Genomic DNA, 11,395 nt, shown 5'->3' with positions numbered 1-11,395 from the left:
CGCATTTAATATATTTATATAACAACTTTTGGTTACAAAAGTTGAATAATTTATTTAGTTAGTTTAAATTTTTTTAACCTTGGCATTTAATATATTTATATAACAATTTTTGGTTACAAAAAATTGAACATAAACATCCATAAAACAACAACAAACGAACATAAACATGTCGAAAATAACAACACAAATGATAAATAAAAAGACTTAACACCACACCGTATCTAAGAGATTGCAATAATAAAAAGTATCATATGATGCATACATCATATCTCTAACATCATTGTCATCTTTAACATGCACCTACATTCGTTGGATATCATCATTTTCATCCGCAATAGAGATGTACGAAACAAGTCTCTCGATATTTCTTATTCTTTCACCATCATAATCTCTCCATCTAAACAAAGCTTCAAGTTTCTTTCAAGTAGATCGAAACTTCGGATATTCCAAAAATGCATCTTCATCGAAGACTTGGTTCTCGAAAAATGAACATGTCAATTTCTTTTAACAATCGTGATAAAACTTATGAAGAAAGAATTAAGAAGAAAATGAGAACAAGTGTGAAGCAAATGGTAGAAGACATCCAACACTAAAAAAACATCCAACACATAGAAACTAGATGAATTGATGCTTGCACTTAGTTCTTGTACACAGACGTCAAATGAATTGACACTTCCTCCTAAGTAATACACACATGCGCCAATTGAATTAATTAAGTCTATAAGAGACATCAATTCAATTGGCGCGAACAATCGCAATTTTTTAATCAAAATAAATATATTTTAATCAGTTTTGATTCAAAACATTTTTTGTTGAATTTTCTTTTGTCTTCATTTTTTTTTTGGCGCGAGTTCTGGCATCAAGTGGTTCCATCCCCCTCCCAATCGCAGTTGCGGGGATCGAACCGTGGTTCTCCCTACCAAGTCCAGCGCCAATCACCACTGGACCAACTAACAATTGGTCTTTTGTCTTCATTTCTTTTTCTTGTAAAAAAAGCATTAATTTCCCGTGCGACATTATGGCATAGGACATGGCACTATGAAATTCCGCGGTACAGTCTGACAACTTCCTGGGCCCCACCTGTTTCACTGTTTTCGATGTAGTGGTCTTACTTTTTGACAATTAACTCCTCATCTTTATGATAAAAACAAAACGATGGCTAAGTTAAGTTAAATAAGGAGCATCAATCTCTTTACAAAATCTCTACTATCTATTGTAAGATTTCAAGTATGTATATAGACATAACTAGTTAATTTGCTAATAGCGTCACTTCAACTAAAAAAGATGATAAAAGTGGAATGAGTCCACATCAATGTAACTTAACCAATCAAACTAATTTACTTTCTCTCTCCACTCACATGAGTGTCAATGTCGGTAAACTAACTATTAATAGTACTACTTTCTAAAAATAACTTTTTTATTCAGAAAAGTTAAAACAAATTAAATTCTAAAACTTATAAAAAAATTTAGTTCTATTAAATTCTATGATTTACAGAATTTATTCTATATTTTATTTCATTATTTAAAGTTTTAAAAATTTATTATATATAAATATAATTATTTTTAATTTTTAATTGCTACAAAATAGAATTATTTTTTTAATATAATTAATTTTAATTAAAGATAATAAACACGTACGTCTCGTTAAAATTTATCAAAAAAATTATAGAAAAATGAAAATTTTGGTTTAACCTATAAAAGAATAGCGCAGGACGAACCCTATCACTCTTAAAATTTAAAAGTAACAAAAATTATGTTGTCCTATTTGTGCTCGAGTTTGCTTAAATTCGCCAAAATACAAAATAATATAGAAAAATAAAAAAATGGATAAAATTTTGACTCAACTACCAAAAATTAGTGGGCTAAATGGCAAAGCAGGCCAAAAATATTATTTTAAATAAAATTTATTATTCAACCACTTTTAATTTTATGTAAATATATTTTATTATAAATTATTTCATATTTAATTTAATTTTAATTTAAATTAATTTATATCACCCCATAACCAAACATATTTATTCACTAAAGAAATTGACATTAAAAATTAAATTATTGATTATTGTTCCATATGAATCAATGTCTTATCAATTAAGCTTTTATATACCAAAAAAATAATTTCCCTTTTGTATATTAAAATAACATTTGCATTGCAATATGAGTAAAGTACACAAAAATAGTCAAAAAAAGAGGCACACGCATATAAGCAAAAGCAAATACACAATCTAAAAGTGAATTCATTGGACCTAATTAAAGTATAAACCAAACGTGATTAGTGCTAATTAAAATGACACCCGCGTTTTTAGTTTTCTTAGATCTTCATCACTACACTTCACCTCACCCATGTGACTTGACTTTATTCATCATTTTCTCTCCATTTTCACACTCTAATCGCTATATTTTCATTCTTTTATAGCTTCAGTAAATCACAGAGAGAGGGAGAAAGTTGAAAGATTGTTGATTCATTGTGTTGTTTAGAGTCCAAATATGGCGCGGGTGAAGTGAGTTTTTTTTGTTGGAAACTACAATGAAGGCTTTTTCCTTCAATGGGTTTTCGTTTTTGTTGATAGTTTTTGGTTTTTTACTGTCTTTGAGCTCGATTTCAGCTTTATCTTCAACTGGGTCGGTTAATCACCCCATCAAGTTTCTTATAGGTTTGTGTTCTGTTTCTCATTCTTATTTGTGATTATCTGTGATGGGTTATGTTTAGATCTTTGAAATCTTGAAGAATTGTTGTTGGGTTTCTATAAAAATCTAATTTTTATTGATAATTGCACTGATGAAAATTTTGATGGCTTATTCTGGTTTTGGTTCATTTGTTTTGATGTTTGATTTGTTTGGATTCTGCTTTTTTGCAGGAGGTGGAGGAGAAGTGAATTTGGGTTCATGGCAAAACAAAGCTACAGAAATGGCTCCAGCACCAGGGCCTCGAGGTGATAATACTCTTATTCTGGCGGCGAATAGGACTAAAAGGCCTGATATTCTTCGTGGATTTCATCGTTATCACGGTGGTTGGGATATTTCGAATCGGCATTATTGGGCTGTAAGTGATTTGGTTCATTTGTTTATCATCATGTTCATAGAATGGATGGATGGTTTATTATGTTCTAGTGGTGATTATTCTATTGTGAGATATGAAGTTCAAGTGTTATGTGTTATAGAGAGCTTAGTAGATCTTTGTGCATTCAATTGAAAAATGACGAATGGTTTCGCTCAATATGTTTTGTGTTTGTCTATATTGGATTTGGATGTAAATGATGAATTTAGTAACTAATGAATAAGTGTGTTGTTCGGTTATTTTGTTGTTATAACTTCAGAAGATTGGTATTTTCTGACTTGAATCATGGATTATATTTGCAGTCGGTTGGCTTCACTGGTGCCACAGGTTTCGTTCTTGCCGCGTTATGGTTCATCTCATTTGGCTTGGCACTTGTGATTCATCTGTGTTGTGGATGGGGGTTTAACATCAAGGACAAAGGATCTAATCGTTCGCAAAGGATTTGTCTTATATTGCTTTTAGTATTCACCTTTGCTGCATCGTAAGACTTTTTACTTTATTATAATCTTGTTCTTCTTATCTTCTTCTTTGGATGCTTTATTCCCTCGAAAATATAGAAAGTTTGTAGTATAATCATTTGTTTTCATGATAGTTTTGTAAAAAAAGTTAGTTGATTTGGAATTTTGAGAAACAGTTTTCGTGCGGCACAATAACATGTCTCGTTCTCTTAATCACACAGGACTGGATGTATCCTCCTTTCTGTTGGGCAGAATAAGTTCCACGGCGAGGCCTTGGATACCCTCCATTTTTTTGTCAATCAATCAGACTATGCGGTGGAGACTCTAAGAAATGTCACAGAGTATCTCTCCCTTGCAAAAACTATCAGTGTCAACCAGATAATTCTTCCATCCGATATCCTCAATGATATTGATAAGTTGAATGTGGATCTAAACACTGCAGCAGATACACTTTCTGAGAAGACAAATGAAAATTCTGTTAAGATTAAAAGTGTATTCAATTATGTGTAAGCAATCGTAAAACCGAGACCTCGTAATTCTAGAATTTAATATTCCATCCTAGTGTGATGCTAAACTCTGCATATTTTGTAGGCGCTCTGCGTTGTTTGTTATGGCAGGAGTGATTCTCGTTTTGGCTTTAACTGGATTAGGTATGTCTTTATCATAATAACCTCTTAAATAAAATGTGCTAATTTTATTTTATATTTATATCCGAAAACTTTTGTTTGTAATGACGTCTTTTTATTTGTTTTATTTTTGGCAGTCTTGTCTCTCCTTGGATATCAACATGCAATCCTCTTGTAAGTCATGTTTTCTTTTGTTATGGTGCTCTGACCTAACCTTTACTGTGCCTAGCTATGTAAAGGATTTTTTTTTTCTTTTCATGTTTTTCCTTCTGACTTCAAATTATTTTGCAGATTTGTTATCACTGGATGGTTACTGGTTGCAACCACATTCATTCTTTGTGGAGTGTTCATGATCCTTAACAAGTAAGCAATTATATTCAACAGATTTCAGTTTAATATATTAATGTTAACTGAATCCGTTTTCCCTGCTCCGTCTAGCCATCTATTTACTCTGTTATTTCAATTCAAAGTTGTAACTTAATCCACAACAAAACCTTACCTAAACAAATAATATTGAACTGAAATCCAATGATCTTTATATGATTGAAATTTATGTCTTCTAGTAAAAAGAGGTATAGTAACAATATGACATAACATGAGTAAATTAATTATATTGCAGTACAATTTCTGATACATGCATGGCTATGGGAGAATGGGTAGAAAATCCACACAGAGAATCTGCTCTTAGCGACGTCCTTCCGTGTGTTGACCAGAGAACCACAAACAAAACACTTATTCAAAGCAAACAAGTTGTCACCAATATTGCAAGTATTGTCAATACAGCCATCTATACCACTGCAAACGTAAATGTAACACAAGGTAATCCCGGTTTTTACAATCAGTCTGGGCCTTCAATGCCAACACTATGCTATCCCTTTGATGATCAACTTCGAGAACGCCAATGTACAAACCAAGAAGTTTCTTCTGAGAATGCTTCAATGGTATTATTTTCATCACTTTATTTGTATGTCAAGTCATTTGTTTCTGTATGTATTTATTATGAGTAGTTGATGACCCAAATAGGGCCCTTCCATTTCATCACATTCAAAATGGGTTATAACTTATATACAGCCAGCGGAACCAAACGGAGCCTAGTGGTTCGGCTCTAAGTTTCTTATCTTTTATTGGACCTACTGTTAGACATAACCTACTGGCATTTGAATCCTGGACTAGTCAGTGTTTCTGTACATACATGATTATACCAAATGGCTACAACCTAAAACATAATAGAAAGTTTCTAATTATTTCGATGATTTGTTATTCAGCTAGCTGAATAAAAAGAATCAACATATTCAAAGAATAATCTCTAAATTTTGCTCTTGGGTTGAAAATTTTCAGGTGTGGAAGAACTATGTATGTGAGGTATCTGAATCGGGTATATGCACTACAGTTGGCAGGGTGACCCCAGAGATTTACTCGCAGTTAACAGCTGCAGCTAACGAAAGCTATGCATTAGAACATTATGCACCACTTTTACTTAGCCTTCAGAATTGCAATTTTGTCAGGGATGCATTCACTGGAATCACTTCAAGTTACTGTCCTCCATTAATTCATTACCTAAAGGTTATTAATGTAGGACTGGGACTCATTTCAGTTGGTGTTCTGCTCTGCCTTGTTCTATGGATACTCTATGCAAACCGCCCCCAAAGGGGAGAAGTGTTTGCGACACTATCCTTAGAAATAATAAAGAACAGATTTAACAAGAACCACAACAGCAGAGTTTTAGCATTGCCAAATGCAAATGCAAGTAGTGTAGTCTAGTTTGTAAAATAGAAAAGTTGTTGATAAAAGAAGCAAGCCATTGTTGTATTACTGAACTCTATACTAAAGGAAGAAACAAAGGTGGAGCGAAGCTGCCGCCCGAGTTCAAAGACAATAGCTAGCAAAGCTAGTGTACTATACATATTTTGTCCATATATATGTAATACCTGTAATTTTTGTTTCTACATTGCCAGCAAAACATAGATAAATAAGTAAATGTTTTCTTCACATTTTTTTACACTAAGATATAGAAAAGAAAAACTATGGGAGAAGTGATATATGTAAAAGTGAATGCTGGGAAACAAAATAGCCAGAAGAAAATAGACATTTAAAAATAGATTTCATTTTGAATAGAACTAGAAAACTGAAAAATGGAGATCTAAGTATACAGATTTTTTAGAATTACAAGTTTCAACTCTACGTACAAATTTTTTCCAGAAGTTATCAACTCTACCTACAAATTTTTTTCAAAAGTGTCGGTGGTATAGAGATTACAAGTTATCAACTCTACATACAAATTTTTTTCAGAAGTATCGGTGGTATAAAAATGACAAGTTATCAACTCTACATACAGTTTTTTTTCAGAAGTGTCGGTGGTATAGAGATTACAAGTTATCAACTCTACATACAAGTTATCAACTCGACCTGTTTGCTTATTTTTCTTCAAGAACCATTGAAAGGTTTTGCATTCATTAACATCGACAAATGAATGTAAAGAAGGGTTCAAAACTTATCACAAAATGAATATGGGAATTGCATTATGAAATTGATTATATGGAAACAAATTTAGGCCAAAATATTTTGAAGTCCAGAAGTTGTCTAAGAATGAAAAATAACACCTATATCAATTAATTTGAACTACTGTTATTTATTATCTCTAACTAATCACATGGTGCATTTTCATGTGTGAATAATGTTGAATCTAATCTTAGGAGAACAATAATCACTGAAAGTAATAGAACCAAATAATTTGAAATTGCAATCTATAGTATTCAACCTTGCATCATATTATTCATTTCAATAAGGTAAAATCAGAACAATCAAAGAAATATTTCAAACGAAATCACTATGTTGATCATAGCATAGACATATACAGTAATTGAAAAATGAAAGTAACTTTAAAATTCACCAGGATCAAACAAGTTCTGCTCATCATCATCAGAGAACGAATCAGCATCCTCAACTGCACTAGCAGCATCCTCCGGCACGGCAAGAACTTCACTAACACCATGAACAACAACCCTATCATTGAAGAATGCATCCGGAAAGTAAACCGGCACGCCGTTGAGAATCAAAACGCCACCGGTTCTTGTAATATTGATAGTAAACCCTTCCAAAAACGTCGGCAATGCGGTACCGTCAACAAAATCAACCAGATCGTTCCACAGAAACTTGCAAGGCACCACGTGACGACGGAAGAATGAAGGATAGTCATCGAAAACACCTAAACGGTTTATCACATTCTCATCCGCCGGAGCAAACACCGTGATTCCGTTCTGGCTTATGTCACCGGAGAGCTGCATTCCGAGAAACGAAGCCATAGCTGAGTAGCCACTAGTTTTCAGCGTTTGAATCGCTTGATCGAAGGAATCAGAGGAGTTCATAGTGCGATTCATCCCTGTACACGATGGATTCGGATTCGGATTTGAACTAGGTCTCTGATACTGGAAGCTAGGATCGAAGAACCTATCGATACCGTAAACCAAAAGAACTCCATCATCATAGATCGGCATTTCATTGATTTTGATGTTATTCAGAGAGATAGCGTGATCGGAGGTTGATGTAGTGACGGTGAGAGACTGACCGGGGAGCATCGTCGGAAGCTTAGCACCGGCAGGGAGTCGCCGGAAGCTTTGAATCGGGAGCGGCAGCATAACTAAGTGGTAACGAAGTAGGTCGAGTGACGGTTGACCGGATTTCTTGAACGCGGAATCGGAGGGAGCGAAGACCGTTGCGGAAGGTGACTGTTCAAGAATTGATTCAGCGATGATTTCGAGAGTGAGCGACATGGAGACGTAACCGGCATCGGTGAGGATATCGGCGGCGTCGTATATGGTTTCGCTCGGAAGAGCGGCGGTGGAAGAGAAGAAGAAGAAGATAAACAAAGAAGAGAGGAGAAAGAGAAATGACGCCATTGTTGAAACGTTGGGATTTGGCGGGAGATGAAATGTTTAACGTGGCGTTATTTTATTGGATTAAGAAGCAAGTTTGTTGAAGAAATCGTTACTTAGCTCATTTAAAAAGACAGAAACACCCCCTTCCGTAAAATACTACTATCATTATTCTATAGGAGTTGCTCAACACTCCAATGCACTTGAACTTTGTTATATTAAAATTAGTTTAAAATTTTAATAAATTTTGATATCCAAATAAGTTTTGGATTGTAAATACTTTTCTACTAATTTTAGATCTGTTATAAGTAAAATCCAGTTTAAAAATTTGAAACCTTGAGACTTTTTTGAAGTTAATAGAAACAATATTTCGCTTAAAATTTTAAAATAATGTTATTTTTTTTATTTGAAACTAATATAGTGTATAAATCTTGAAGAAGTTACGATTTCAATTGGAAGTTGTCACATAGTCTTAGAGGAGATTTTTTAAGAAGTTTCTACAAGATTAAAAGTGTTGTGAGTCATATAATCATCATGCAAAAAAAAAGTTAATAGTTACTAATTTTCTATAACAATTCAAATGACTTCCAAAATTTTATTTTTCATTCAAAAGTCTTTGAAAAGTGTAATTCGCACTTACAAAGATAATAATCTTACTTGGTTTGGTGAAAAAAAAATATTATTTGTCCCTCTATCTTTTATATCTAATAGCTAACACAACTTGACACGGTAAATGGGAGATAATAATGAGCGTTGTATCATACACTTCGTGAATTTTTTTTTAATTAAACCAAATTAAATTATGGTAAAAATTCACTCAAATTGAATTGAACTGTTTTAATTTACTAAGAATTGAATTGAATTAAAATTATTAGTTTAATATACCATTTCAAAATTTTGAACCGTATCAAACTGTTACAATAACAATTTTTCTCAAATCGAATCATTTATCAAAGAACCAAACCATTAAGCTATTTTTTTTATAAAAACCTTTAAAAATTAAATTTGTTTTAAGCATTTTTTATTTTCAATTTTGGTTCGGTTCGAGTTCAATTTCAGTTCGATCCAGTTTCAGTTATAGTTCGGTTTTAAAATTGTTTAGGCATAATGGTTTGGTTTCCTAACAAAATATAACGATTCAGTTATTTTAACTTCAGTTCGGTTCAATTCGACAGTTCAGTTATATTTTTCTAAAATAGTAATAATGAAATCATGAATATAATAATTCAACAAAATAATCAGATTCATTTTTTAGGGCGTGCAAAACTGATCTTACCGTGATCAGAAAGGTTGTGGCCGGCGGACGTCGTAGTTTTGATGGAATCAACAGAGGAGAGGGGGCGTACCTGCAGACACTCTGATGCTTAAGTAAGTACGGGTGAAGAGTGGAAAATAGAGTTTAATAATATAGTTAAAATATTTGTCCCTCATGTAAAGGAGGGTATTTACAGTGAGCCCCAAACACATGACCAATGGTCTCTGTTATGGATGGATCGAGAATTCAGGCCCATAACAGATGACTGCCAGAATTTCCACGTGAACATGGAGATGAGCAGCATGTGCTCATCATCTTGGGTCAACTGCTCCAAAATCTCTGGATCATGGTTAGACTTGTCCGTTGCGGAGGACAAGACGGTTCCTTCAGTCACACGAATAATGGAAAAGACAGTTTAATATTTTAGTAGAAAAGAGAGGAAAATATCTTAGTCGAATTGATGTACCAATCCCGAAGATTGTTGTAGTTAATTTTGTGTGTTTTTATCTTTGATTGGGTTGGTTTATATATTTTGGTTGGGTTGGTGAGTAAATCTATTTTGTTTTGATTTTCTTGGTTGTAATAGGGCGATCACCCCTTGTGCCTCTTTATAATTAAGTTTCTATTGCTTATAAGAAAAATCCTCCATCTCATTAGTGTGTAAGATGTGTGTAATTTTTAATGACTAAGACAAATGGATTGATGATGTGACATCTTAAGCGGTATAAGTGAAATTTCATGTTATTTATAATATTTTTAATTATTATAATAATATAAATTATTATATTTAAAAAAATTAAAATAGCATGACATAAAATAAATTATCATAGATTTTTAAATTTGATATTAGCATTAAATAATTTAGAAAAAGATGGTATCATGGCTCCACCATTTCATTAGAATTGGGTGGTGAGGTAGCAACAACTTTTTCTAACCAAAATTCATTAGATATTTTCTCTAACAAAAATGCTATTCTTACACCAATTCTTACACCTACACCATATGTACGGACGATACTGTTCATGTATGAACGAATACTATTCATGTATGGACATTTATTTTTAATACATGGACGTGCATTAATGAAATTCATTACTGCATTAACCAAATTTTTACACTGCATTAACCAAGTTTGATGACAGTTAAAAATTATTTTTAATATCTGGATGTTGCATTAACCAACTTTATTACTGAATTAACCAAGTTTTTACACTGCATTAACCAAGTTTGGTGACTGCTAAAAATTATTTTTAATACATGTATGTCGCATTAACCAACTTCATTACTACATTAACCAAGTTTTTACACTACATTAACCAAATACGGTAAACAATATTTGGTGTAAGTATTTGGTGTAATAAATGGTGTAAGAATAACATTACTCTTTCTCTAAAATGTTTTATCAGGTTTAAATGCAGGATTTAGTTCCTTTTTTTTATAAATTTTTTTCTGGTATTAATTACAAAAGAACTACAAATGTGACTACCTCTTTACACAGGAGAGGTAAAATGTTTCAAAAATGAAAATTACAGGACATAGAAAAAAAATTAATTGAACGAAATTATTTCCACGATGCTAACACAATAGCACTAAAACACTCATCAAAGTTAAAGATGCTTCCTTTAAATAAAATCCTATTCCTCATAATCCAAATATTCTTTTTGGTTCCTTTATTTATAACTCTACAAGATTCACGTTTTTAATCTATTTTTAAAATTTTTTGTCTCTATTTTTAAATTTGTAAATTTAATTTCTGTTTCGTTTGAGAATCAAAATAGATGCTCTAATTTCACGATGGAATATGAAATAAAGAGAATTGAATAAGTGTTGATCTTAAACAGTAGTTACAATCTCCTTTGCAGTGATATGAAGTGGATATGCCAAATTAGTACTCTAACGCTCACGTGAGTTCAAGATTCAAGATAAATATAATTAAAATCTCCTTTACGGTGATATGAAGTGGATATGTCAAATTAGTACTCTAATGCTCACGTGAGTTCAAGATTCAAGATAAATATAATTAAATTGAAGATTGTATCATATTGCATATAATATGAACTCTTATATATATATATATATATATATATATATATATATATATATATATATATATATATATATATATATAT

At 32.3% G+C, this 11,395-nt stretch overlaps 2 protein-coding genes across 2 annotated transcripts; one reads left to right on the top strand and one right to left on the bottom strand.

Moving 5' to 3' along the window:
• Window positions 1-2,276: 2,276 nt before the first annotated feature.
• Window positions 2,277-6,128, top strand: LOC131643298 (uncharacterized). Its single transcript, XM_058913488.1, has 9 exons — window positions 2,277-2,651; window positions 2,856-3,040; window positions 3,358-3,536; window positions 3,735-4,019; window positions 4,105-4,163; window positions 4,277-4,313; window positions 4,431-4,502; window positions 4,759-5,080; window positions 5,478-6,128. The coding sequence occupies exons 1-9, from the start codon at window positions 2,525-2,527 to the stop codon at window positions 5,898-5,900; spliced, it is 1,689 nt and encodes a 562-aa protein (XP_058769471.1). The 5' UTR covers window positions 2,277-2,524; the 3' UTR covers window positions 5,901-6,128.
• An 890-nt stretch (window positions 6,129-7,018) lies between these two features.
• On the bottom strand, window positions 7,019-8,035 carry LOC131610510 (putative fasciclin-like arabinogalactan protein 20). Its single transcript, XM_058882476.1, has one exon. It carries the CDS (start codon window positions 8,033-8,035, stop codon window positions 7,019-7,021), a length of 1,017 nt encoding a protein of 338 aa, XP_058738459.1.
• Window positions 8,036-11,395: the final 3,360 nt, after the last annotated feature.

The sequence above is a fragment of the Vicia villosa genome, linkage group LG1 (genome assembly GCF_029867415.1).
Source record: "Vicia villosa cultivar HV-30 ecotype Madison, WI linkage group LG1, Vvil1.0, whole genome shotgun sequence".
NCBI lineage: Eukaryota > Viridiplantae > Streptophyta > Magnoliopsida > Fabales > Fabaceae > Vicia > Vicia villosa.
This window is presented reverse-complemented; position numbering and strand designations above follow the sequence as displayed.

Coding starts and splice junctions, on each gene's coding strand:
- LOC131643298 (XM_058913488.1), top strand. CDS start 2,525: ATGAAGGCTTTTTCCTTCAATGGGTTTTCGTTTTTGTTGATAGTTTTT. Junction 4,164..4,276: donor TTTGGCTTTAACTGGATTAG/GTATGTCTTTAT, acceptor TATTTTTGGCAG/TCTTGTCTCTCCTTGGATAT. Junction 4,503..4,758: donor GTGTTCATGATCCTTAACAA/GTAAGCAATTAT, acceptor ATTATATTGCAG/TACAATTTCTGATACATGCA.
- LOC131610510 (XM_058882476.1), bottom strand. CDS start 8,035: ATGGCGTCATTTCTCTTTCTCCTCTCTTCTTTGTTTATCTTCTTCTTC.